The 27,152-nt window shown below is 51.0% G+C and overlaps 3 protein-coding genes across 3 annotated transcripts in view; 1 reads left to right on the forward strand and 2 right to left on the reverse strand.

Moving 5' to 3' along the window:
* Nucleotides 1-7,649: 7,649 nt before the first annotated feature.
* ISCA2 (iron-sulfur cluster assembly 2) lies at nt 7,650-9,062 on the reverse strand. Its single transcript, XM_066552164.1, has 4 exons — nt 8,971-9,062; nt 8,641-8,809; nt 8,386-8,501; nt 7,650-8,192 (listed from the first exon to the last, which is right to left on the reverse strand). Exons 1-4 carry the CDS (start codon nt 9,054-9,056, stop codon nt 8,018-8,020), a joined length of 546 nt encoding a protein of 181 aa, XP_066408261.1. The 5' UTR covers nt 9,057-9,062; the 3' UTR covers nt 7,650-8,017.
* A 4,330-nt stretch (nt 9,063-13,392) lies between these two features.
* On the forward strand, nt 13,393-15,475 carry NPC2 (NPC intracellular cholesterol transporter 2). The gene is made up of 4 exons (XM_066552160.1): nt 13,393-13,517; nt 13,598-13,705; nt 13,885-14,057; nt 14,689-15,475. Exons 1-4 carry the CDS (start codon nt 13,433-13,435, stop codon nt 14,773-14,775), a joined length of 453 nt encoding a protein of 150 aa, XP_066408257.1. The 5' UTR covers nt 13,393-13,432; the 3' UTR covers nt 14,776-15,475.
* Nucleotides 15,476-16,100: 625 nt separating this feature from the next.
* Nucleotides 16,101-27,152, reverse strand: part of LTBP2 (latent transforming growth factor beta binding protein 2) — a gene marked incomplete at its 5' end in the record, with an annotated part of 62,152 nt that continues 51,100 nt past the window's right edge. The window contains 14 exons of the mRNA XM_066552095.1: nt 16,101-16,969; nt 20,157-20,306; nt 20,544-20,807; nt 21,295-21,462; nt 21,707-21,847; nt 22,082-22,210; nt 22,812-22,892; nt 23,015-23,206; nt 23,476-23,619; nt 24,341-24,466; nt 25,427-25,558; nt 25,701-25,823; nt 25,921-26,046; nt 26,350-26,472. Of these exons, the coding sequence (XP_066408192.1) occupies nt 16,803-16,969; nt 20,157-20,306; nt 20,544-20,807; nt 21,295-21,462; nt 21,707-21,847; nt 22,082-22,210; nt 22,812-22,892; nt 23,015-23,206; nt 23,476-23,619; nt 24,341-24,466; nt 25,427-25,558; nt 25,701-25,823; nt 25,921-26,046; nt 26,350-26,472 (2,066 nt within the window). The remainder of the gene's footprint in view (nt 16,970-20,156; nt 20,307-20,543; nt 20,808-21,294; nt 21,463-21,706; nt 21,848-22,081; nt 22,211-22,811; nt 22,893-23,014; nt 23,207-23,475; nt 23,620-24,340; nt 24,467-25,426; nt 25,559-25,700; nt 25,824-25,920; nt 26,047-26,349; nt 26,473-27,152) is intronic.

Genomic DNA, 27,152 nt, shown 5'->3' on the forward strand with positions numbered 1-27,152 from the left:
CACAAACCATCCTGTTTTGCCTTTGCTCTCTCATAATTCTTTGAGCTCTATTTGATTTGCACAATTTTCTTTCATGCAATTCAGCTGTGCCCTGTGAATCAGCTCTTCACTGATACATTTTTGCTTAGCTTGAAGAGGATTAAGTAAATTCTTTCACCATGGCAGTCCTATTTCTGCCTGTGCCTGTTATCAGGGAACATAGGACAGTGGCAGCAGGGGGAAGCATTTTATTAAGAGGCCAAGGTATCTGCCACACGGTCCTACTGCTTTCCTGTTCCCCACTAAGCTTTTGCAGACATTGGTAGATAAAGTTCTGCTAACAATAGCATTGCCCCATTACTTCTGCCTTTGTCACCAAAGGCAGCTACTGATTTTTTTTTCCCCAAATGCTTTAGCTCTTCCCTCTAAAGTTTCTATACTAATGTAAATCTTCCATGTCTGAAGTTTGTGGCAATCATGCATGGACAGGCAGGGAGGTGAAGGGAAGCCTGCTACGCAGCCTGCCCAACCTGCTCACCTGGACACAGCACAGGATGCCAAGGAGAAGCTGAACAGGGGGCCCTGCCACTCCCTCACTCAGCGCCTGCTTGAGAGGAGAGGAAGCACCTCAAGCAACCCTGGCTGTGTGGCTCTGAGCCACAGCTGCAGGGCTAGGACTGAACCAGCACAGAAAACTCCTGTGGGTCCTAGCCCACAGCACAGACTCACCAGCCCTCAGCAGCCCTCAGCAGGAGGAGGCTGTATCTGCTCTCAGGCTGTTGCACAGCAGGTTAGCTCCCCATAGCAGACAGAGCATGTGCAGCAAAACCTTCTCTGTACCCTCTACCTTGACACCTCACGGGGCCAAGCCAGCCTGGCCCAGCACCAGCAGCACATCCTCCAGCAAGCTGCTGTCCATGCAAACCACACAGAGTTTGTCCAGTGCTCAGCACCTAAGGAGGTCCCCACAGCTTAGAGAACATTCTCAGTGCTTTCAAGAAATAGCTCCCAGCCAAACGCTGGCAATGTGAACGGGCAGTAATCTTGCTGAAATCCTGCAAGGTCAGCAATGTAGAAGACTCGCTGGTCTTTGTTCTTCCCTTGATCAAACAGCACAAACCCAGGCTGACTGTGACGGCTCTTTGTCATGTATGATCTGTTACAGAAAAGAAAACTGTGCTTGAGCAGCACCTGCATTAACTGGCAGACCTGTTGTGAAGATCACCTCTGTCTCCATGCTGACTTCTGAATGCAAAAAGCTTTATCATCCTCTGCTTCAGCATGTGGTAAAGACTAGTGGGGCAGATGTAGGAGAGCTCTACCACATCCTCTCCCCAGATAACTATTGCATCAGGCTAGAACTGTGCAAGACACAAGCTTTTTCCCTCAGTAACCAAGATTAGACCATGAATAAAAGGAATTAGCTAAAGGTCAAGCCAGCTAGAACAAGAATAATGAAAGCGGGCTTAAGGAACAGCTGTGTGCAATTGCTCAAAGTACAGCAGATTTTGTCCTTTTCCTGACTCAGTGTCTGGGGGAGGCAGAAATTTTAGCAGTGGCCAAAAGCACTTCTGGGTGGTGGACTGTTAGATGCATCATAAGCATATCCCTGTTTTCTCTGCCCTGTATCTCCCGAGTCACACACAAAACAGATAAGCATTTCCTTTCATCCCTTACTCTCTGATGGGTGCTGCCTCCTGCACAGTCAAAGCTGCCCCCCTTGCAAGAACATCCCTCACTCCTGAGGTTAATATGATGTGCCCTGGTGCCTCCAGTTACAGCAGACAAAAGCTTCTTCTCCTTGGAGTCTTAGACCCTGTAATTAACCCTTGGCCCTTTGGAGCAAAAGAAGCTGGGACACTTTGACCTTTGGAACCTGTTGGAAAGTTCAATTAACTTCAAGGGCCTTTGCTAGGAACATTAGTTGAGGAAACGAAGAATTCAGAGAAGTGCTGGAACATTGTCATCAAATTGTTCTGAATGTATCTATTTTTAGAGGGTGAAGAAGAGAAGGAGCTGAAGAGAATACCTTGGAGCCTTTGTGCATGGCATGGTGGCAGCAGTTATGGGCCTCTCTCAGCCCCAAGCCTGAGTCAGAGGAGGAAAGGGGGTGGTGATGATGGTGTTGGTACCATCTTTCTTTATTTTTTAAATTTTTTAAAGAGATGAAGTTCCATTTTCACCACCCCACCCCCATGGTCAGAAAATGAGACCCACAGATAGAGCTGAAGATAATGGCAGGTTGCCATGGAAATGTGCATTTAGTCTCACTGTTTCCATGGCAACTGAAAGACATACCATTCTGTTCCTCTGAAGGATGCCAAAGGTAAATGAGCACTGATTAAAACAGGGGCACAAACTTGGGTTCTAATCAACAACAAAGACTAGGACCATAAAATCTTATTGCTCAAGCAGGAGATATTAAGAGCCATACAAATTCTGGGAAGGCCAGTGGCAGGAAGCACTGCACACAAACTGCTCCCCACGGGCTGCAGAATCACAGCCTTGGTGTAATGGCCCATCTCACTGTCATGAACAGCTTCAGCTGACTCACACAGTATTTCTGTCCACAGCTGGATACTAAACCAACCCAAAGTTCATGATCTACTCAGCTGCTTCCTGGGCAGGTATCTGCACAGATCAAAGCCAGTTGCAGCCTAATCCTGGAAACCATGCAGAGCAAACATATTCCTTAGAACCCAGCAGGATCTGAACTGCACCATTAAGCCTCTACCTAGCCCCTAATGGCATTTGGTTCGAGGATCCATCCTCTAAAAAAAAAAACCGAACCAAAAGAAACAAAAAGAAGAAGAAGAAAATTTGAAAATAGAAAAAAAAATTTAAAAGGAAAAAAAGAAAAAGAGAAAAAAAAATAGATAAAAGAAAAAAAAAAAAAAGAAAAAAGAAAAAGAAAAAAAAAACCACAAAAAAGAAGCCAATAAAGAGCTTTCCAAATAGAAGTCTGATACAATACAGGTGGCTGCAGTTTATTCTTGCCAATGCTCTGTGTCCTTGAATGGTGGTTCTTTATCCAGGCTGGCTGACAGTTGCATCAAACACACCATTACACAAGGCTATCCCTTCCTCTACTGCCAGTCTCTCTGGCAGATATGGCCCATTCCAGAGAAGCATGGTCAGAGCTTTGGCTGGTGTGCATGAAAACAAGCAAAGAAAAGGGAGTATCAAAACACTGCACATGCTGTCATGCTCTCTGCTAATGAGTTTGATGGTGGTGTTTGCTTGTGGAGGCACTGTTTGGTTCAGTCCTTAAGCATGTGTTGTAGCAGCTCATGAGGAAATACAGCACACTTGCTCTGAATTTTTGTTTGAACTCCCAAGAGCAGTCCCATGGAAAGGGACCAGGGGTCCTGGTTGATGGCAAGTTGAACCTGAGCCAGCAGTGCCCTGGCAGCCAGGAGGGCCAGCCCTGCCCTGGGGTGCATCAGGCACAGCATCACCAGCCAGGCAAGGGAGGGGATTGTCCTGCTCTGCTCTGCACTGGGGCAGCCTCACCTCCAGTGCTGGGGGCAGTTCTGGGTGTCACAATATAAGAAGGACACAAAGCTCTTAGAGTGTCCAAAGAAGGGCAATGAAGATGGCGAGGGCCTTGAGAGGAAGCTGTATGAGGAGTGGCTGAGGTCACTTGGTCATTGTTCAGCCTGGAGCAGACTGAGGGGAGACCTCACTGCAGTAACAACTTCCTTGTGAGGAGCAGTGGTAGACACTGATCTCCTTTGTGATCAGTGATAGGACTCAAGGAAATGGCATGAAGTTGTGTCAGGGGAGGTTTAGGTTAGATATTAGGAAGAGATTCTTCATCCAGAGGGCAACTGAGACTGGATTAGGCTCCATGGGGAAATGATTACAGGACTAAGCCTGCCAGAGTCCAAGAAGCATTTGGACAATGCTCTCAGGTACATGTGACTCTTGGGGCTAACCTGTGTGGGGCCAGGAGTAGGACTCAATGATCCTTGGGGATCCCTTCCAACTCAGGACATCCTATAATACAATTAAACTCCACTGACCAGTCCCAGCTTACAGTGTGAACAGTGGAACTGTTCACAGTAAAAACTCACTTTTAAAAACTCCGATTTTTACTTGCAGCTGCCACCAGATGTTTGAAATGTTTGTAAGGTTGAAGGCAATCTTAGTACAAAGCATGTGCCTTCCCAGCGTGGGAAACAGACAAGAGAAGCCTTCTTTCATGCATTTCTGCCTTCCCATTACTGCCTCCTCCACTGTTCAATGATTCCTCCCCCACGTGCTGGATTCAGACAAGCCCTTAAAGTGGCAAGAAATGACACTACTGTGTGGGAGAAGCAGAAGTCCCAGTGGGTGTCATCCATAGTGTACTGGTTCCACAACCTCAGCTGTCTTCCTGACAGCTCTATACAGATGTATAATGACACAAGAGAAAGGTCTGACATTAGTGAAATTTTATAGATGAAAGTTTGTGGGTGAGATGGACTCCTATTACCCAAACATTCACCTTAGGTTGGCCATTGCTCCTATTGTAGCTCCTCACCTCAAAATGTTCTTTGTAGTAAATGATACCCCACAGGGCCCCACCAACACAAGCACAGCACTCATGCATATCCCTAAACCACAAAAAAAGGGGATAACGAAGATCTCCTCTTTCCCTACCACTGCCTGGCTTGAGGCCTTGAAGTGGGACCTTCAGTAAAGACAGACAGATAGACAGACAGACAGACAGATAGATAGATAGATAGATAGATAGATAGATAGATAGATAGATAGATAGATAGATAGATAGATAGATACTGAAGAACAGAGCCAGTCACAGGCTGAGGATATGCTGGTCATCTACCAACAAGTCTCTACAGAGCTCTCAGAAGCTCTCACCAAAGGGAGAATTTCTATTCCATCTTCTTCTACCTTCTTGTCAGTGACACTGAGGATTGTGCCCTTTTCCCTTGAAATTAAATCCTAAGGTTTCCATAAATATCTTTCTTGATCATTCACTCCTTGTCAGGTGGGTGAACTGAGAGAATCCTCCTTCTTTATGTGGGAGCAGAGAAAGATTTTCCACTGCAGTTTCTCATTTGGCATGAAGGCAGCACCTCCAACTCCTTCAGCTTCTTCTCAGTGGTTCAGTACAAGGGCTCCCAACTATTCCCACACTGCAGACCTCCTGCAGACATGCCTTGGCAGCCCCTCATGGTCCAGGCAGCATCAAATTCCCTGTCTAATCTTCTGTGTCCTTCTCTTGGCACAAGTCTTGCCCTACAGGCTACAGTGTGGTGCCATCTTTGTCACCTATTCAGTGCACAAAACTTGACAGGTTAGGCTTTTTCAGTAGGATCCAAGACCTAGCCTTTCTGCCTACACAGCCAAAATGCACCAAGATCACCTTTGTACCCCTGTGTCAACAAGAGCCCCTTTGCTGACTTCCCAACATTGACAGAAGTTCTGATGTACTGACACACTTCTAAAGAGGCAGGACAACTCTGGAGGTGACAGACAGCCCTTTGCACCCATTCCCTAATGGGAACTGGAAACCCAGTAGCTTTTGCCAATAGGTTACACCTTCTCCCAAGAAGCAGGTCTAGAAGCCAAGGGCAACATGGTGTATGGGCTGGAATCTCTCTGGCTCCTAGCAGTTTCTCTGATCTGAAGACCACACTGCAGCAATACCAGCCTGCCTTCAAAACAGACAGCTGCAAAGAAACTTTTGCTCTTGCTCAGGTCCTGCGTGGAGCAGATCCAGCCTCAGGGCAGAATGCCTGTGTATGTCCAGGGCAGTGAGTCCCAAGGAGAAAGGGGTCCACCTAGTGCAGTCAGAGCAGTACTGCCAGAACCGCGGGCAGAACACGGCACTCATGCCAGCTGCACAGCAACGCTGCAGCTGACACTGGTGGGCACCGAAGCCTGGTGCTCTGCACAGTCCCTGGAGTGAGAAGCACACCCTCTGCAAGGGGCAGCATCCACATGGACAACACCTGCTCCATCTACTGCATCAGCACAGAGCAAGTGTAGGCAAGTGGAACCTGCTAGGCTGAACAGACACGGCACATTTACATTCAGCAAGAACAGCAATCCAAGATGAAGCCTGCGTGTTTACAGGGGCTGAAGGCTGGCTTTTGGCCAGGGAAGAAAAGCCTTGGTAGCTGCTGGCTTGCTACCTCTCCAGCACTACTGCTGCACTTTTATTTCCCATAAAAGATCTCAAGAGACTTGACCTAGGTCAGTCTGTGTGAAATGGATCAAGAATGGATCTTCCTGGTTCAGAAAGCAACTCCTCTGCCCTACTTATAGCTATCCCAGATGAAAGAAATTGAGTTTATCTAATGTATTCTTCCTACACAAGCTTTAAGGTCTTACACTTTTCAAAGGCAGTTCCGGCTGATACCACCTTCAAGATCTGGGAGCATAAAGATAGGGTTAAAATACCTTGGAAGGGGTTTAGACAAATCTTGTAACCACATTCTTTTAGTCCCTTTTACAAAATGTGACAGCTGTCTCTAACACCAACATAAATAGGCAGATGTTGTTTGCTACAGGAAATGGAAAGGGCTAAACTGAAAGAGCCACTGCTCCACATCCTATCCATGTGCATCCCCATGTGACAAAGTCAGAGCAGACCATATGTGAGCTCCTGTAACATCTGCAGACAAAACTGAAACTAGCTGGCTATCAGCTCTGAGCACTAGAAATAAATAGGCAAAACAGTGCTGAACATAGGCACTACTAAATAGCTTAAAAAGGCTTTTAGGAACCTTAACAAAAAATGCCTGTGGCATGGTCTAGAAAAGCTCATCGTTTGCCACAGGCGGTTCCTTTGAGACCAAAGTCATGCAGGGCTCCCACACTCACGTGAAAGACTCAAGTCTTAAACAATTTGGTTATGATCAGATAAAACATAAAAGAGGGAACAAAAATAGCTTCCCCATCTCTCCTTTCATCCAGAAGCAGGTGAATCACTGACTTAAAAGACATCTAGTGGCAGATAAAAAACTATAGAAAATGACTAATCGAAAGGATGTTATTCTGGAAACTTCCAGACTTCCCATTCCATGGAGTCTTAGAAAGGAGTGGAGTTCCAGTCTTTCATTAAACCATGAATGTTAGACAGAGACTAAATGATAAACCAAGTTATGGAAAAGCTTTCCAGACAACTGTAAGTCAAAAGGACTGCCTTAGGCAGTACACCTACTCTCCTCTATCACCTTAACCTCCCTTCCTCCTGGCAAGAGCAGGCAGGAACCACACTGTGAAACCTGAGCGCTTGTATGACCTAAAATTCCAAGTCAGGCTTAAACAGCACTGAAGCATAGAGAGCTGTGTACTTTATATATATATATATATATATATATATATATAAAGATTTTTCTTATTTTTATATATAAAAGACACAAGATATTCATTCTTCCAACCTCAATTTTTTTGGTTTCACTTACTCTGAACAAGTAAAAACCATCATCCCAGGAACTTACAGCAAAGCCACCACAGGTTCCTGGGACCACGAGAATCCTGTTCAGCAAGAAAAAAGAAAAGCATCTGGAAAAGCCCACTGTAAGCTGGGCAGTGGAGAGTCAGCAGTACAAGTGAGAAAGACTCCAAGTCCCATTTGCTTGGAAGAAAAGGAATAAGCAACACTAGCCTGAAAGAACCCAGGTTCTACCCGCATATAAATGCACAAGCAATACCAATCAACCTCACAGACTTTTTTTAGTAAGACCTTTCAATAAACACACACACAGATACATATACAGCCTTCTCTTGCAGAGACAGTTAAGTAGTTCCACAATCAGGACAGGGCAGGCCAGTCAGCACCACCTGGCCAGTGGTTCACAAGGTGCTGAAGATGCTCCTGTGTGCGTGCTCATGGTTACTTCATCGTTTCTGAAGGGAAGGCCAGTAAGTCTTGGAGACAGGCTCAGTGCAAACACACACACAGCTGCATTATTCTGTAACAGCTGTGTCACAGGGTAAGGGAGAGGGAGCAGCAGAGAAAAGAACAAACATAAACCCTCTGCCAAAAGTGTCTGCAAACAGTGTCTATCCATGGTAAGTCCAGTCAGATTTTGATAGAGAAGGAAGTTCCACATGAGCAACCCTTCTCTGCCTGGGGGTTGCTCACCACCTGGAAGGAGCTTCGGATCAGCTCTTGGCTGAAATCCACCATGGATCCTTTCACAAAGGCCAGGCTGTCCACATCCACAACCACACGGGCACCACCTTGTTCAAACACCCTGCAAAAAAAAAGCAGCAAATTTAACCACTAACTGTGCCAAAGACCTTACAGAAAAGCACAACCTCAGCATGCTCCTTATCTCACAGGCATCTTCCCTTCAATGCAAGACACTAATATCTCACACATGCCCCTCCTGCCGTTTTTGCCAAGAACAGAAACATCTGACCACCAAAATGTCCCTCTGTCCTTGCCTGTCATCGGGATTGATAACTGTGTCCAAGGAAAATTTGTACTGGAAGCCAGAGCAGCCACCTCCTTCAACCTGCAGCCTGAGAAACTCTGATCCTTCTGCAATCTCCAGCAGCCTCTGCAAAGAAATAAAAGGGAAGAGGATTAAAAGTCCTGCTGAAAAACCAGTGAACACTCAAACGTCTCCTCTGTGCGACGGCAGGGCAGGCAGGGTGGAAACCCTTCCAGAGACACCAGACTGCTCCCCGAGTCCCCACCTTCACGCAGCTCTCGCTGAGGAAGATCTGTCCTTCGCTGGGGCCGCTCTCGGTCGGGCCCGGCTGGGAGAAGGACGACGCCCAGCGCAGCAGGGAGCCAGCGGGGCGGGCAGGGCCGCCCGGGGACCTCGGCAGGGCTCGGCCTGGGCACGGTGGAGCGGAGCAGCGGCTGCCTCGGGAAGAAGGGAGAGGGGGCGCCTCAGAGGGGTCCGCGCCGCCGGAGCGGGCGGCGGGCCCGGCCCCTGCAGCCACCACCCCCTGCGGCGCAGCGGGGACGTTCTGTGCTCCCGAGGGAGGGTGCAAGGGGCCGAGTGTCCAAGGGAACGGTACCTCGTCCGGCCGCCCAGCGCCAACATCCACCACCGCCGCAGCGCCGCCGGCGCCGCCATGCCGGCCCAGCCCCGCCCCGCCGCCATGGCGGAAGTGCGGCTGCAGCGGGCGGGAGCGGCCGCGCCCACGGCGGGGCGGCACCGGGGCGGCCGTGGCGGTGGTGGTGCCCATGCCCGTGCCCGTGCCCGTGCCCGTGCCCCTTCGCGGGCAGTGCTTGGCGTCAGCTTCGGGGAGCGCGTCACAGGCGCTCAAAGGCACGAAGCTGCTGTTCGCCTTTGGGGGTGTTTGCAGCCATGAAGCAGTGAAGAGTAATGAAATAAGCGCCGAGCGCTGCCCGTCCGCGCATGCTTGTCCCGGGATTAGCCGTAAAGTTATCCTGAGCAGAACTCAGAGAAGGATCAAGGTGCCACCGCAGGGGAGTTGGGTAGGCTGAAGAGCAAACACGGGGGTTTTAGGGTTTCTCCCTTATTCCGGCTTTTCTGCTTTGCTCTCCTTTATCAGCCGGAGGCCAGTCGTCCCCAGTTGGAGCGCTTGCCCGGCGCTCTCACACCCACACCGTCCGTCCCTCGCCTCCCACCGCAGCGAGGGCGGGGGGAGGCCCCGGCCCCCGAGGGTCCCCCGACTCCGGGCAGGCCCCGACGGCCACCCGAGGCTCGTTGCCCTCCCACCGTGGTTTCAGCTCCTCCTGCTCGTTTGCCGTGTGACAGTGACCTAGCCGGTCGATCACGGAGCGCTCATGGTTAAAAGAGTGTTTTATCTCTTTGTTCCTCATGTGCTTCTGGGGGAGGAATCCTGTTCCTCAGCCCTAGCCAGGCCTGTGGAGAGTCATACGCTGACTGCGTGAAAGACTGGTGGAAGAAAACCTGTCATCCCAGCAGGAGGGGGTGATTTACCGTCAGAGGATTTCAGGACCTTGTCGCAGTTAGCTTTCTCACCATCCTGCTCCAAGCAAAGTGATTCTTCTGTAACCACGGGCTTTTGCTTTTTGTTCCACCCTGAGCATGTAAATAAAGACTGGTTTGAGCTGTTTAATTTTGCCTACTCTAATGATGCTAGATAAAGCCCGGAAAGTATCACAGGCAAGGTCCCAGCAGGACTGGTACTAATGCAGGCACCTGCAATAGTTGATGAATCCTCATCAGGAATATTGGAACACTGAATGTTTAAATAAAAACATATTGGGGTGTTTCTCGATTATTATCAGTGTGGCATCCCAAACGCTGACAACTTTGGAGGAGGGAAGGAAAACCTCCTCGGAGCAAAGACACAGAGGGATCATGCCTGATTTCTGTCCATATTGCATTAGCTTTCTTTCTCACTCCTGTAGGGTGTATTAGATTGATCTTGCTGCATTTCTCCATGTTGTGGCTGTATTCACTGCGAACACCTTTTGGAGAATGGATGTAGCCCCAAAAAACAGATACTTATTTGGAGTTGCCTTCATTTTTGCTGTGTTAAAGTGACAGAAAGGTGTTAAGTAACAGAAGTGTGGCAAGCAGCTTCAAGGGTCTTTGGGACATTGCTAAAATGATTACTGCAGACTGAAAGAATGAGGAAAAGGCCAACTAACATCACTCACAGTTAATATAATTAATAATCTGCTGTGCTGAGGAGAGACTCATGGTCTAGGGACAACTTTTTTGTGTGACAAAAGGAGGTGGGGGGTATGAACTAAGGAGAACAGCTATTCCCTTGCATCTCATCAACTGGCCATTTTTTCCTTCAGTCAGCTATGTGGTACAGGGATGGTTAGTTGCTTTTTTATCATGGAGTTACAATCTAGTTTTTCTTCCTTCTTGGATTCTCATAATTTTTTGGTCATCTTGTTTCTGATAGGTAGACATAATTTGTCTTTAAGTTTGTGTTTTGATTTTCTGTGCTTATTCTGGTTTGTGGTGTCTTGGTTTGGGGAATTCCTTTAGCTCTCTTTAAGCACACTGTATTGAAGAGATTTATCTGAGAGTTGAATTTTCTAGCTTTTTTGCTCATTTCTCCTCTGCAATATGATGCTAAAATCATCTTTTATCTATTTTGAAGGGAAATGAAACTTGTTTCAGTGCTTCAGAAACTGGTGATAATAAAACCTCTGGCGTGGTGTTGAATGCAAGAGTGGATGTGATGAATTTAAATGTGAGTTCTGACGATCTAGCAAAGGAACATGTTCTGGCTGAAAGAACAGTTCAATTGATTAGTCTCTGTATGTGGATTTTCTTGAGAACCTGCCTGCTTATATCATTGCCACTGTAGTGCCTGCAAGCACATTTGTTTACTGAGCTGCAAGTGCTTGTGCTGTTGGAGGGATTTGGATTAATCAGGTGTAGATGGCTGATGAAGTGGAACTTCAGGCTTTATCCTTGTGTAATAGAGTTGGTTGAACTACAAAAATTAACGAGTCCAGTATCAGTCTTGCTGGAGAGAATTTGTCTGCTAGCTTTCTTAGCCTTTTCCACTGGTATTTCTGCAGTGCAGCATAAGCTCCCTGTGATGCTGGTAATCTGAAAGCACCTCCATCTGCAAAATAATGAGATCAGCCTGAAGTTGATTTGAATCTTTCTTAAGCAATTTTTGGCTCCAAGGAAACCTGGAGCCTTATGCCTATTATCAGATGTCACAGGGGGCATGTGCCTAAAAGCAAGGTCTGTTTGGCCCAAGATGCTTATGCTGTCCTGGGGAATTTAAGCTTTAGTAATGTTATTGCAAAACTGACACCATAGTAATGTATGATATGAGCTAAAAACCTTGGACAGAAGGTTTCTGCTTCTTTCCTCTGTAAAGGCCTTGGCTGTAGATTTACAGACATACACTTATTAGGCTTTTTACTACTCTGCTTTGGGGTGCAGGGAGGGAAACATTTTCTGTGAAAATGTTAATTTGGATCCTAGATGCGATGATTTTTAGTTCAAAGCCTTTGAAATATGTGTTGACTTGTATGTACATAGTCACTGCCATTGTGTAAAAGCATCTGTGAAGCAAAGATACCTGGTGAATTGTTTCACAGGAGGCATCCTGATTTAATGGCCTGTGGAATTTGCTCCCAAGCAAATTCCAAGCACTGCTTATCCTGTGAATGTGTGACAGCACTTTATGGTGTTGCTCTGGCTTGACAGCAGTTCTGTTACCAGCAGTCAGATAGGCAACTTTGTTTACCATCTGTAAGACTTGAAGGATGTGGATAAGGGTGGATAAGGGAAGCCTTTTGAAGGGCATGCTTTCCATGTGCAAGGAAAAGCCTTTATCTGGGTCAGTTATAAAGTGTGCTAGGTAGTGTTAAATACATGGCTTAGTCTCAGCAGGAGTTTTTTTGAGGGTGGTTTTTTTTTTGTTTTTTTTTTTTGGGGGGGGGGGGTTGTTTGTTTGGTTTGGGTTTTTGTTGTTTTTTTTAATAGAGCTTTGGTAAGTATCCTGCATGCGTCTTGAAACTGAATGCTTAGTTGAAATCTAAAAAAAAAAAATTAAAAAGCCCCACACCCCTTTCTGATGTGACACCCTTTGCAGAGGGCCTGAGCAAAGTGTGAGGTGCCACCTCTGAGTCACTGGGCTGTGCAGCTGCAGCTGAGCAGGCAGACACCTCACTGGGACAGAGGTCTGAAGCGGGGACTCTGTGTCAGCTCTGCCACGTTCCTACCAAATCAGTATTCACGTGCCTCTCTGCTGTATTCTGACATGATTCCAGAAAGGCTTAAATTTGCTACCATGTGAAATTGGTGGAAAGTTGTAAACTTCAGCTTGGGTCAAATGCTTTCTGAAGCGTCATCTGGTTTGCCTTGGCATCCACGGCACAAAGCAGGGAGTCTCTAGCAATTCACGAGTTTGAGAACCAGAACTGGCGTCTGTGTGCTCTGTGAGAGGTGGCAGACACGCCAGGTACTCAGCAGATGTAACTCTTGGCACTTGTGCTACACAAACAGCTTTCGACATGCAGAACAGGAGGTATGGGATATGTACGAACAGGGCCACGGACGAGTCTACCACAGCAGCTTTGTGGGCGTTATGTTTTATCCCCTTTCAGCAGGGGCAGCAAAAGACCTTCCCGGTCCATAGCAGTGCCTGTATCTGAGCCTGTCCTCTGGCTGCTGCCTTTGACACTGACTGTCCCAGGACACCCCGGGAGTGGGCATGGCCAGTGACAGCGCTTTTGGAGACGGTGTCAGTCCGTCTGTCCGAGGGCTGTAGCTCCAGCACACCACCAGCACCACTCCCGGGCTGTCCCGTAGTCCCCTGTCACGACAGGAGCTGTCCTGAGGGGCCCCCTCCGCCCTTTTCCCGGCGGCAGCCTTGCCCTCGGCCACGGGGGCGGTTCTTTCCCCCGTCCCCCCCCGCCGGGAGCGCTCGGTGACTCCGGCCCGGCCCCGCGGGCGGGGCCCGCCCCAGCTGACCGGCGGGCGGGGCCGCCGCGCTCATGTGACACCGCGGAGCCGCCGCCGCTGCTGCTGCTGCCGCTGCCGTGCCCGCTGCCGCCGCCATGGTGCCCTCCCCGCTCGCCCTGCTCCTGGCGCTGGGCGCCGCCGCCACCGCCCTGGCCGAGCCCCTCCGCTTCGTTGACTGCGGTGAGTGGCTCCGGCCCGCGGGGCAGCGGGAGGAGAGCAGCAGGCGGAGGCGGCCCGGTAATCCCGATTCTTCCTTGCAGGTTCCATAGACGGCAGCATCCAGGAGGTGAACGTGAGCCCCTGCCCCACTCAGCCCTGCCTGCTCCACAAGGGGACATCTTACAGCATCAACGTCACCTTCGCCAGCAGTAAGGAGCACATCCCCAGCGGGAGTGGGCAGGGGCAGGGGATCCCCTCTGCTGGGAGGGGAGAAGGGCGGCTGGAGAAGGATCTGGTTGGAGGGAGAGTGTCCCTTAGTTGTGTTCTTGCAGCCTTTGGGGTGTGTGAAGGGCACGTGTGGAATACGTGTGTTCTCCGTGTTTTGCAGAGATCGAGAGCCAGGGCAGTAAAGCAAGGGTGTATGGGGAGATGCTGCATGTGGACATACCCTTCCCTATTCCTGAGCCTGATGGATGCAAGTCTGGGATCCACTGCCCCATTCAGAAGGGCCATTCCTACAGCTACCTGAATAAACTGCCTGTGAAGAGCGAGTACCCCAGTGTAAGTATGCAGGCAGCTGGTCAGCTTCTCAGCTACCGCCTATACTGGAGTAGTCTCACCACCTGCCTTTAAGGGAAGACACCTGTTCTCTTCTGGTGTGACAGACTAGACTCCATACACAGTCTGGTGTTCTTTTTGCTGTATGACCCTAGTTTCAAGTTCCCACTTTGGTACAGGCTCAGCAAAAGAAGCAGCCTAGCTCCAGCTGAGAAGTGGCTTCAGCTGCTCCAGTATCTTCCTGTGCTGTGCTTCCTGCACCGTGCTTCCCACCAGAGCCTGCTGCCTGCAGCTGAATGTTCCCAGACTGGGTGTGCTTGACTCTGGCGTGCAGTTCAGCTAGGGATGCTGCAGGGTGCTTGCACTCTACTTTTGCAGGGAGTGAGAATTCAAGTGCAGTGTGTGGAGGCCTCCTGTGTCATGTAACTGGGTGCTCTCCAACCACAGATGGTGCTCCAGGAATCAGTGTATGAGCGTGGCTCACCTACTGCACACAAGGACAAGGCCCCAGCTCTGTCCTCTTTGTGCAGAGCTCCCAGGACCTCTTTGTTCCATACAAGTGATAACTTTTCTCCTGATGCCCTTGCCTTAAGATTTCCTGAATGTTATTTCCCTCTACTTCTCTCTCTTTCAGATTAAATTGATTGTGAAGTGGGAGCTGGTAGATGACCAGGACCAGATGTTGTTCTGCTGGAAGATACCAGTGCAGATTACCAGCTGAGGAGCTCTGCCATTATTAGGGTTTGGGGAGGGGAAAACTGGAAACAACACAGGCCAAATTCTTTTATATAATAAACATTTCTTACTGCTTCCTTCAGAGCTCTGCGGCCTCTGAGCAGCCAGCACTGTGTTCCTTGCAAGATCAGCCCCTGGCAGAGTACTCGTACTGTGTTTAGGTGACACCCCTGGGGTGTTTTCCTAGCAGCTCAAAGGGCAGCAGTGACTGAGCATCATCCTCCAGCCACTCTGCGGAGGCAGGCGCTTTATCTGTTAGACATGGAGCTGTCTGTCCTCACAAAGGAATTTCTCAGTGATGAACCTGGCTATTGTCTGAGCTACCTGATAACCCTTCAGTGCCTATTTTAGAATGCCGGCTGCATCCACCCTCCTGTGTTTCTCCTGCTCTGTTTTGATCAGGATGCCCCCAGGACCTGCATTTGCTATCCATGCAGTGAAGCAGAGGGAAGGAGAGGAGTCTTTCCCTGAGCTGACAGCCTGCTATGTCCTGGGCTTCTGCTCAAGCCAGCAGGACTCCAGCTGGGAAAACTTGCATTTTGTGGATGCAAAGCCAAATGGTGTTCAATGTCTCTGCAGGGATGATTCTTTCTCTAACCAGTGTTTTGCACTACTTCTAACTTGGAGCTGCTGTGAGCTCCTGAATCTCTTTTTATAACTTTCCTTTTAATAAAGGCTAGACAAAATCTGCTTGTGTTGTATTCTGTGAGTGAAGAGGATCAGGAGGAAAAGCAGAATGTCTGGGCATCTTCTAGTTGGGATTCAGCTGGTCTTCTTAGCTGAAGGCATGAATAGATGTGGTATGCTGGCCTAAGTGTGGGTAACCTCGAAGCAGCCAAGCATCTCTGTTGCCGGTATCCAGCTGGCAATGTCTGGCTGTGCTCTTGCTTTGCTAGTCCTATGCAGGCTTGAAATTGTGCAAAGGCTCCCTGAAGAGGTGGTGGCATAGAACATAGCCTTGCTTGCTGCAGCATAGGTAAAGCCCTTCATACTGAGGGCTCCAGGGCTGGAAAAACAACTGCCAGACCTGCCAGAGAGCCCTTACCAACTGCAGTAAGCTATACTTTCTCACGTGGGAGCTGCAGCTCCCTTGTGTGAGAACAAGGCTACAACTTCCGTGGTGTCTGCAGGGACTGGAGTAGGCTCCTGCCACTGGTGCTGGGCTAGGGATTTGGCCTGGCAAAGCTCCCTACTCCGGTTTGGGAGCAGGAGGAGGCCATGTGCCAGCTGAGAGGGCCAAGAATTGGCTTACAAGTGGGATGGCTGTGCCCTTGGCAGAGGCAAGACAAGCATAGTTCTGACAAGCCCCAGTGTCTTGAGCCACAGGGGCCCAAAATAAATGTTTTATTTAACAACATGAGAGAAGTTTCCAGCAGACTCAGTTAAAAAAAATAACCACCAACAACTTTACAGAAAGGAAGCTGGACCTGCTTCCCCTCCCCCTGCCCAGCTAGCATGGGGCACAAAGTATAGGGCTAAAGGCCACAGGGAGAGCTGGCCCTGGGGCCCCTCAGGCCTCTTTCCCATGCCCCAAGGTTAGGCAGCAGCTCTAGAAAGCTGGGGTGGAACCCCCATCTTAAGCTCTGGCCTGGGGGCTGGACGCTTCACAAGGAGTGGGGCCAGCACCTGCGGTGTGGGTAAGGCTTGTCACTAGGTCAGTGCAGCAGTGGCAGGGAGATGAACCCCCTTTCTTGCAGGGTGAGGGGGACAGGCAGGGGCTGTGTGGCAAGGGAAAGTGTCCTGTGAGCCTCCATGACACAGAGCAATGTGACAGGTGCTGAGGGCTGGGGTGGGCTCTGCTGCAGGAAGAGCAGGGGCTGGCAGGGCCAAGAGGGGTGCAGAGGCAGGGAGCTCAGCCCTGACCTATAGAGAGAGATGGTGGGGAAGCTGTGCACTTCGAAGGCGAAGGAACAAAGAGCCTCGAAGCACCCACAGCTGTGGGAGGCCTTTCTCTGTGCTCCCAGGTCCCAGAGCCATGTGCAGGGGAGCAGCCTCACCCCTGCTCTCCTAGAGCTACGCAGCTGCTGGGTGCTGGGCTGTCTGGGGCACGCAGTGGTGTGACCGGGCCAGGGCCACGTAGCCCGGCAAGCATTGGCAGCGGTAGGAGCCCTCTGTGTTCTCGCAGGTGCCACCTCGGCACAGGGGCTCAGGGTTGCCCACTTCCTCACACTCGTTGATATCTGCAAGGAGAAAGATTGGGCTGAGCTGGTGGCACAGTGAGTAGACCCAGCCCATGGCCATCTCCTTGTGCCCCTGCTGTCCCCGCTAGCCCTCCCACACAGGTTCTGCCTGCCCTGTCTCCCAACCACTACCTTCAGGATGTCCACAGTGACCCCACCAGCCTCCCATGCACTCAGCATTTCTGCAGAGCATCTGTAGTATCCAAGGGTGGCATCCCCAGTGTCCTTCAGCACAGTACTGAACCCTGCCCCATGTACACCAGACAAGAGCCCCTCCATGCTCTGCAGCTGGTGACACCCCTGGGTAGCAGCTTTTGGCTAACAAGTTATTGTAGCCTAAGATCTGGGGGAAAGGCCACTTCTAGCCTTGGAAAATGTCCTTTTCTGATCCAACAAGGTCAACCAGGAAAAGGATGGTGGCCCTGAGAGGCCAGTTATCACCTCCAGGACCAAAACACAGAGGGACTTCGTGCTGCACAAACAACAGATTATTTTATTAACCTGAAAACTGTGCCAAAGGGCTCAATTGGCCAGTTTGTCAGGCTGGAGTGTGCACGTGAGCCCTACAGCAGCTGCCCTACTGTGACAGGTCTGCTCTTCTACATGTACTTACCCAGACACTGCCTGAGATACACCCACTTGTGGTGGGGCCATGAGCAGGACAGAGCACCCATGTACAAGCCCAGAACCATTGTTTACACCCACAGGTGCAAACAGAGCCCAAATCCTCACCTACCAAGGCAGGCCCAACCCTTCTGACCACAAACTCCAGACTCAACCCCCACTGATCAGAGGGAGTGGGGAGCAGCTGATGGGTTCAGCTGGCCACCCGAGGGAGAAAGAAGGCCCCAGCGGTAGCCAATGGACCCTGGGAGGACCAAAGTGCTCTGCCACCCCAGGGACCTTGGATTATCTCTAGCATAGGTGGAGGGGGCCATCTGACGAAGAAAGAGAAGTGCAACCCCAGCGAGAGATGCTGGAAGCAAAATTTTAAGGGAGATAAGAGAAAGCACAGCAGTCACAGGAGGAAGATGGAGAGGGGAAACATGAGAAGAGAGAGCTTGAGGAACAAGGTAGACTTCACACACAGCCAAACCAATTGCTGAACTGACACTGTGGACTCACACTAAACCTCAGGATCAGACATTGCCATGAACAGGATGGCTTGCTGGGAAGCCCAAGGAGAAGTCAGGCACATCAAGGGAGGGAGATGTGCTTTGCAGCCTCAGAAGCAAGGGAAAGTAAAAGCTGAAAGAGCAGACAGGCTGCAGTCTGGCCACCAAATCGAGAGGAGAAATGAAACAAAGACACTTTAGCCCAGAGAGACCCAAAGGCCAGAAGCAACAGCATAGTGTGGCTAGCAGTCTGCACCAAGTCCTGGAGTTTGCCCACATGGGCAGGGGTGGGGACACACAGCCCACTTTCAGAGCATGCGTAAGCTGTTGCCGTAGGGAAGTGCTGCAGCAGCTGCAGGAATATTCTAAAGGCCTGAAGTCAGCGAGGTAAAAACATGGTGATGACTAAGAATCAAGCAAGAGAACTGCAAGGAAAGAAAACAGGCTGCAGTATAAAATGAGGGCTAGTTAGTTCAGGATAGAAAAGGCAACAAGCAAAGGCTCCATAAATATGTTAGCGGGAAACAATGGGGAATGTCAGTCTATTTCTTATCAACAGAGAAAACAAAAGCCAGCTGAGCTGGCTGGAGCAGCTAACGAGGGTTTTGTTCCAGCCATCATAAAAACCTTAGTGGTGATCAGACAGGGCACAGACCATGTTTGAAGTGTTTAAACAAGGGTGCAGGAGCACAGGGAGAGAAAGGTCACACTGTGATGGAGAGGTTCAACAATCAGATATAAAGCAGTTACATCCTAAAGGTTTGTGGCAACACAAATTCATGTGCTAATGCTGCCTGCAGTCCCTTAGAAGTTGACAGTTCTTTCTGAGGTAGGAGCATAAAGGAGGCCTCAGAAAAGCAACAAAAGATAAATCTCATAACCATCTTCAAAAAAACAGAAGGGAAACTCCAGAATTATAGTCTGCTCACGCCTAAGCAGTTCAGGTTTGTGAGTAATAACCCTCTAAAGAATAACAAGATCATTAAATAGCTGGTAGAGATCAGTTAAGGCCTGATTACGTTAAGCCAATCTGGTTCTCTCCCCTGACCTGATAACTGGCCTGTCAGATAAGGGAGAAGTGGTGGATATGATGTGCCTTGGCCATGGTGAGGATTTCAACACACTCTCACATGACACACTCAAACAGATTGAGAAAATACCCTCTAGATTAAACTGTGGCAATTGCACAATGGACCACACAGCTGCACTCCAAAGACAATTAGAAATACCTGGCTGTTACAACAAAAACCCTTTAAAGTTCAGGCTGCAGTGGTCTGTCCTTACCCCTACTCCAAGCAAATGTTGTCATTAAGGTAGACAAAGGAACAATCTCCATGCTAATAACAAATATGTGTGTGACACCAGGCTGCAAGCACTTTGCAGGGTTCAGACTTACTCTGATATAGTAGCAGTACAAAATCAACCAGACAAAATTCATTGAAGGCAAATGCAAAACATTTTGGCCAATGAAAGGAAAACAATCCACAAATGCAGAAGAGGGAGTAACATCTCAGGCTGCTGTTTTGCACAGCTGCATTTGGGCTGGTATAGACCATGGTTTCTGTATGAAGAAGCTGCACCATTGTTTTGTACAGTAAGGATGCCCTGAGTTGGAGTAAGTGCTGTGCCTAAGGAAAAAGAGAGTGTCTTAATCTGCTCTGATGAGTGCCTGAGGTCTCAACTGGCTTGGAGACATATAATGAAAAGGATGGAGACATGGCATAGGGATTTAGAGGAAATGCAGAGAGAAAATTTAGAAACCATGTCTCATAGGGCAAGGTGGAAAGTGAGGAATTTCACCAGGGCAGTGGCAAATGCAGAGGACATTAATCACAGTAACAATGGCTTGTGATGTACAAGAGTGGTATGAGAAGACAAGAGACATCAGCCGCTCTCGCTGATGCCCCAAGCTGCTCTTACCTAGCTGCCAGCAGAAAGTGGCCGGCGGAACTTCCACGAGGGCCCTCCCAGCCGTATGGGAAGGAATCGGAAGAGCGGGAGTGCTCCTGCTGCCGTCCCGGCCGGCACCGGCAGGGAGCAGCCGCGGCCAAGGGACGCGGGGCCTCACTCACCCACGCAGGCCATGCGGGTCATGTCCAGCTGGAAGCCGTCGAAGCAGTCGCAGGTGTATCCCTCCGGGACGCGCACGCAGCGCCCGTTCTCGCAGCCGTTGAGGATCCCGCACTCCTCCGCCTGCAGCCCCTCGAAGCCCTCGTAGAGACCTGGAGGGCGGCAAGGCGGAGTCAGAGCAGAGTGAGCCTCAGCCCAGTCACACAGGGAATATCGGGCATGCAGCAAGACAGTGACTGACCAGGACTGACTCAGGACTGACTCAGAACAGCCAGGAACAGAGCTTGCTCCAGCCCTGGAGCAGCCCGGCCAGGGTGGGAACCAGGAGGCAGTCAGTCCCCATGGACACAGTCTGGGTGGGGAGGCACTGCTGTGTCTCCAGTACTCACCAGTTTGGCCGGGGAGGTAGCGGGGTGGAGACCGCGCTGGGCCATGGTGGAGAGGGCTGCCACGAAACTCACTGCTGGGTACCCTCCGAGGGAAACCGGCCTCGGGGCTTCCGTACTCAGACTCCAGGTAGTTGTAGTAGGGACTGGGAAGGCCATAGTGGGGGTCTTCCAAGCCCGGTCCGTACTCATACCTAGGTCTTTCTCGGAGCTCACCCCCTCGTTCACTGTCTTCACTGGCCCCATTACACAGGAAAGCAAAATCAGCTGCAGGTAGTGAGGAAAAGGAAGGGTCAGTGCAGCCTGGCTCAAGGTCCACTATATGGCCAGAGGGTGTGCATCCACACTGGGTCAGCTGAGCCAGACCTGCCTTCAGTGCCCTCCACAGCTGCAGCTCTGTAGTTTGTTTATTGTCAAGAAGACTAGCTTCCATCTGGGGCCAGCAGGTTCTTGAACAGCAAGAACCCCAATTCCTAGGGTGCTCCCTTCCCCAGCTACCACTGCCTCCTAACGTGTGCAGAAGCAGTGGGATGCACAGGGCAACTCTCCCCTCAAATACACTGGACTTGCTGCAAACCAGTTTCAGGCACATTCTACCCACTGGTGCAGCTCAGCCCTATAGAAGTGTGTGTGGGGTTACCTACTCTTTGGGCTGGCTCCAACAATGCAGAGATCTTACGCATGACATGACATGTGGCAGCCCAGCCCATTCCCACCTCTGCTGGGAGATGCTTGCCCATGCCACCCAACTTACCAGAGGACCTGTGGGGACAAAGTGCACAGTTCTGGCCCCATGCTTCACCGAGCCGGCAGCAGCACTCAGTGTACGTGGTCTGCTGGCCATGCAGCAGGTCTTGGCAGATGTAGTCAGCAACAGTCTGCCAGCAGACGTCCAGGTGGATTTCATACTCCTCCAAGGTATCTGTGAGTGACACAAGCAAAGGATGCCATGGAAATCATCCAGAAGAGTGCCTGTCGATCTTGTCCCAAGATAGATGACCATGTGCACCAGCTTCTGCCCCCTCCCTGCCCTGGCCGCACCCTGTACTGGTGCTGACACACCTCAGCCAGGCACCAAGTCCCCACCCCCTGCTCCTCTTGGAGGACCCAGCCATGGGGCAGGATGTGTGGGGCAAAGGTGTGCTGCAGTGGGGGATCAGGCTCACCTGCCCTGCTGGAGAAATTCACACACCGATTGCCAGTGGCATCCAGCACAAGAGGGAGGCTGCAGAAACAGTGGTAGGAGCCTTCTGTGTTCAGACACTCGCCATTGATGCAGTACACTTCATTCTGACACTCATCCTGATCTGCCCACACACAAGGACAGGGCAATGTTTCAGGCTGGCAGACATGAGCAATGTGACCCTTTCCCTGCCCAAATGGGGACCTCATGGCCCTCAGGCCCTCCTCTCTTGTTCCCCAGGAGGGTGCCAGGAAGCCTGTTACCTAGACCTGGCCCAGCAGGGACAAGTCTGGGTGTAGCAGCACAGCTGTCCCCCCGTGTGCAGTGGGGTGCCCACTGCTCTTAGAGGCCATCTTACCAACACACTCAAGCCTGCTGGAGTCATAGAAGTATCCTGTACGGCAGAAGCACTTGTAGCCGGGCACCGTGTTCAAACACTGTCCATTGCGGCAGAACTCAGAGCCAAATATCTCACACTCATCCATGTCTGAAAGAGGGATGGAGGGAGGGCAAGTGTCTCAGGAAGCAGAGCCATGGAAGCAAGGTGTGTTGGGTGCTATACCTGCAGAAAGCTGTCACAGCACCTTGCCTGGATTGCTGACAGGTCCCTGAGTGAGCCCCCCACCTCTCCCACAGGCCCCATGCTTGGGAGCAGAGGGAGAAGCACCCCCAGGCAGAGCAGGAGGAGGGATGGTGTGAGCAGGACACTCACAAATTCATGTGTATCTTAAGCACACAACCTCCATGGAGGCAAAGTGCCAAAGACTGAGCGAGCTGGCTACTGGGAGATTAATCAGTAACTGGAAGAGCTGTGTCTTAATGGTCCCCATCCCTGGTTCATCATGGGAGACTTGCACCAAGAAAGAATGACTGCCAGCAACAAGGCAGGACTGGAGGCAGGGGCACTTCCAGCTCAACAATACTGGCAGTCTGGGATTTCTCTGGAATGGGGAAGGCAGCAGCAGGATGTTAGCATCCCCCACGATAGGCCTGGGGAGATAGTTTTGTCAATGCATTTTCATGCAGGGTTTTACATACTGCTCTCCCTCTTCCTCTGGGGAAGAAATGAAAGAAAATGGTGCTAGTACCTGTGAAAGAAACTTTTCCTGAGAGCAGATCTTCCTGGGGAATATAGCCCTTCCCAAGAGGGCAGATCTCTTGGTACTCCACTGACCAAGATACAGATGCCAAGAGGAGATAGAAAGAAAAGAAGCAGCTCGTTAGTGCAATCAAGGTGGAACTGGCAGGCAGAGCACTGGCCCTGCCTGGTGTGGTGGGGTCACAGTCCTACCTGTGCCTGGGATGGGGCAGGGGTAAGTCTCACAGTTGTCACCCCAGGCTGCCCCCACTGTACAGCAGCACTCCTCCTTGGTGATGTTCTTGGCCAGGACGCTGTCACACAGGCGGACGTCACTGATGTGGTAGTAGCACTGCTTGCGCTCTGCGCTGTCAGAGACGTGGGCTGCACGTGTGTCAGAGCCCTCTAGAAGACAGCAGAGATGAGATGGGGTCCTTGGCACCCCAACGCAGCATCCCACACCTAGGAGGTCCCAGAGCACACCCCTCACCAGCAGTGTGGTCTTCCCAAGTCCTCACTTTCAGGCTCCTGAGCTCTCCCCAGACTAACACTTGCCCATTATCTGTGCAGGCTTGTACAGCCCTGTCAGCCCCTCATCTTTATCTCTCCCCAGCCAGGGCTACCACGCTCCTGCTCTAGCCGCCACCCATGCTGTGTCACAGTTGCCTACTCACCCACGGCAGCTCGGGGCTTGCACTGCCCTGCCTCTGTGTCGTACTCCTCGTGGTCACTGGGGCAGAGGCACAGGAAGGATCCCTCCACATTCTCACAAAGCGCAGTTCCGCACACGGCCACCATCAGCTCACACTCATTCACATCTGCAAAGCAAAGAGCAGCAGTGGGCAGCAGGAGCCCTGCCTCTACATGGGCAGCCTGTCCATGGTCTGCAGCATGAAGCTACCCTGCAGTAGGGAGATGAAAGCTGCTAGGGACGAGCTGAGAACTACATTCACATTGTGGCTCGACACAAGTCTGGCAGGAGCCTCATGCCCTGCTCTTAGTGGATCCAGAGCCTGAACTCCAGCTTGCTGAAATCCAGTGGGTTGCTGGATCACAGAATGGTCTAGGTTTGGAAGACTACAGTCCAACCCCCTACTCAGTTACAAGATCCCACCAGGCTGCTCAGAGCTTTTTCTTCTTTGGTCTTTAAAATCTCCAAGGATGGCAACTGAACAAACGTTACAGGCAACAGTTCCACTACCTGCCCGTCTTCACAATGAAAACTTTCTTCCTTGTAATACACCCTGCCTGTTCTCTACAGGCACCCATTAAAGGACCTTTGTAGCACCTTCAGTGTCTCCATCCCTCAAGGACCTCCTTTCTACCTGGACAGAATAGGGCTCCATGTTCACTGTTAAACACACTTTTTCAGAGCCTGGTCCTTTGCAATCCCAAAGATCTGTTGTGATAAGGGAAGGGCTTTTGACTCCATGAGCTGCCCTGTCCATGTGTGTGATTCTCAATGTGTGACAGCAGTCCCTGTCTGTGGTCTGGGAGCCATCACACAGCAGGGATGGCTCTCCTTTACTGCAGACTCACCAGTGCAGTAGTGCCCGGAAGGTGAGCTCTCATAGCCACGGTCACAGAGGCAGCGGAAGGAGCCATCCGAGTTCTCACAGAAGCCGTGGCTCCCGCACAGCGTCTCATTGGCACATTCATCAATGTCTGCAGCAAAGCCAAAACCAAGAATTGTCCTAGTCCCCACTTCTCCCAATGGACACCCCTACTCAGGTCTTTTGGCTCTGACCCCAAGATCTGGGACTGGGACAGGCATTTCCTTGATGTGAGGGACTGGGTCTGGCTGCTGCAATTACCTATGAGTGTGCATGTTAAGAGAAGCTTCTTGCAACACGGAGAACCACAAAGAAGCCATATGAAAAGAGCAATAGGGGCAGGGTGGGAATGGGAAATTGATGGGAAGTATGGGAGGTGACTGGCAGGAGTGGCTGAGGGTAGCAGTTTCCTGCAGAGGTGTAAAGGGACACAGAGCCTACAAGCTCCAGCTACTGCATGGAAACTTTCTTGGAGCAGTCAGAACAGCTGTGTGTCCACAACCCAAGGTTCCCAAGGCCAGGAGCAGCTCCACGTGGTAAGGCTGAGTCTTAGTGCAGCCCAGAGCCCAGTGGCTGGCAGCAGCTCCTCCCTGCTGCAACCTTCCCTGAGCCGGGGGGAGCGTCAAAAAATGCAAAAATCCCTTTGCTCTTTCCTCTTTGCTGGAGCCTAGGCTTGAAACCCAGACTGACTAGTCTAGCATGCTCTGGTACCAGCAGCCTTTCCACTCACCCAGGCCTGCCAGGCAGGTGACTGGCAGTGGCCCCAGCAAGCACAGCTTACAGGGAGCTGCGGTCCAGCCCCCAGCCTGGAATGGCTGTAACCTGCCCAGGACTCTCCCCAAGCGGAAAGCAGCACAATGCAGTGTCTGTTCCAGATGCCAGGAAGAGAGAAGTCTAGACGCAAGCAGGCAGCACAGCCAAGAAAACAAATTCTCAGCATTATCTGCCTCTCCACCAGCCACACATTTCCTCCTCCTCCTCCTCCTTCTCCCCTGCGCCTCTGGCAGAGATGTTCCACAAGCACCCTGTTCCTGCCAGGGTGAGGGGCAGGGAGAGCCAGGGCTGTACTCACCAATGCAGTCACCCAAGGGGGTCCAGTGGAAGCCAGGCTGGCAGCCCATGATACAACGGTAGGAGCCCAGGCTGTTCTGGCACCGCCACGTGCCGCAGATGGCATCCCCATATTCTTTACACTCATCCACATCTGCAGGAAGGAGAGCAAGGCGATGAAGATGGTCAGATGGGGACCCTGTTTGTTCAATGCAGCACCTGGGTCTGCTTCGGCTGGCCATAGATCTTGAACCAGTGCTAGTCCTCCTTACAAGTCACCAGCAATGAGCTCTCACCCACGCAATCGTCAGTCTCCGGGGAGTGTTTGAATCCATTTTCACACAGGCATCTGTAGGAGCCTTCTGTGTTCAGACACTGGCCTTGTGAGCACAGGGACTTGTCTGCACATTCATCCACATCTGTGAAATCAAGACAAAAACATCAGCCTGGATCTCAAAGCAGGGCAGGAAGCAGAGGGCAGGACCTAAGGTTTGTTCCTGCCACCCTACAACTCACCTTGGCAGCTGACTCCACCAGCCACATTTGAGAAGCCAGGAGCACAAATGCAGAAGTAGGATCCTTGACTGTTGAGACATTCGCCATTGGGACTACAGATCTCACTGTTCAGGCACTCATTCACATCTGCAGAGGAAGCAGAATCAGGACGGTGCACCCAGCCCTGGGGTACATCCTTCACCAAAGCCACATGGATTCTCTGTTCCCAGTCTCTTACAGGCAGCCCTCAAAGGGCTCCTGGCCCCTTATTTTCTCATCATGGAAACAGAGAGCTTCCCTTTCCATGGTGACCCCAAATTTGACTACAGCCTTATGGATGTGCCATGCACGGTGGCATCACTTGCCTTGGCACCAGCAGCCTCCCTGCTGAGAAAGAAGGGGGATCCAGTATGTCCTGGACCCAGAGGGCTGCATGGATGGGGTTCATACCTTTGCATATGGTGCCATTGATGAGCTCAAAGCCAGTCCGGCAGTGGCACTCATAGGAGCCCGGTGTGTTTCTGCACTCTCCCCCCAGGCACTGGACAGCAGGGTCCTCACACTCATCCCGATCTGCCAAGAGGAAGGGCACAGCACAGAGTGAGGCCCCAGCTCTTGCCACCACTGGAGAAGATTCCCATCCATAGAAGCATCACCCAGCTGTTGGCCTGCAAAGTGGGTTTGAGCTGTCCTCCCAGACCATCCCTTCACAGTGAGAAGAGAGTAGAGACTCCCTGTTACTGGGGTGTGCAGATTCAGCCCAGAGTCTTCACTCCCTTCCATCATAGGGACCAGCAAAACACTATCCCAGCACCAAGTCAGTGGTGCCCAGTGACAGGACCAAGGGCAAGGGGCACAAACTGAAATACATGAGGTCCTTCCTGAACACTCTTTCTGTGACAGTGGCAGAGCACTGGCCTAGGTTGCCCAAAGACATTGTGGAGTCTCCCTTTTTGGAGAAACTGAAAAACTATCTGGATGTAGTCCTGGGCAGGCAACTGTTGGTGGCTCTGCTTGAGCAGTGTGTTGATGAGATGAACTCCAGAGGTCCCCTCCAGCCTTAGACATTCCGTGATTCTGTGAGCACAGGGGTACTGCTAACCCCAGTGTCTGTCTCCAGCAGAACTCTGCTCTGCATACAACAACCACCAAGAGGCCAGTGCAGAGTCACAGTTGTTGACAAATCCTCCCTTCAGCCAACTGCACAAGAGCAAACATCAGCAGAGCAACGCAGCACCAGCCCTGCCTTCCAA

The sequence above is a fragment of the Molothrus aeneus genome, chromosome 6 (genome assembly GCF_037042795.1).
Source record: "Molothrus aeneus isolate 106 chromosome 6, BPBGC_Maene_1.0, whole genome shotgun sequence".
NCBI lineage: Eukaryota > Metazoa > Chordata > Aves > Passeriformes > Icteridae > Molothrus > Molothrus aeneus.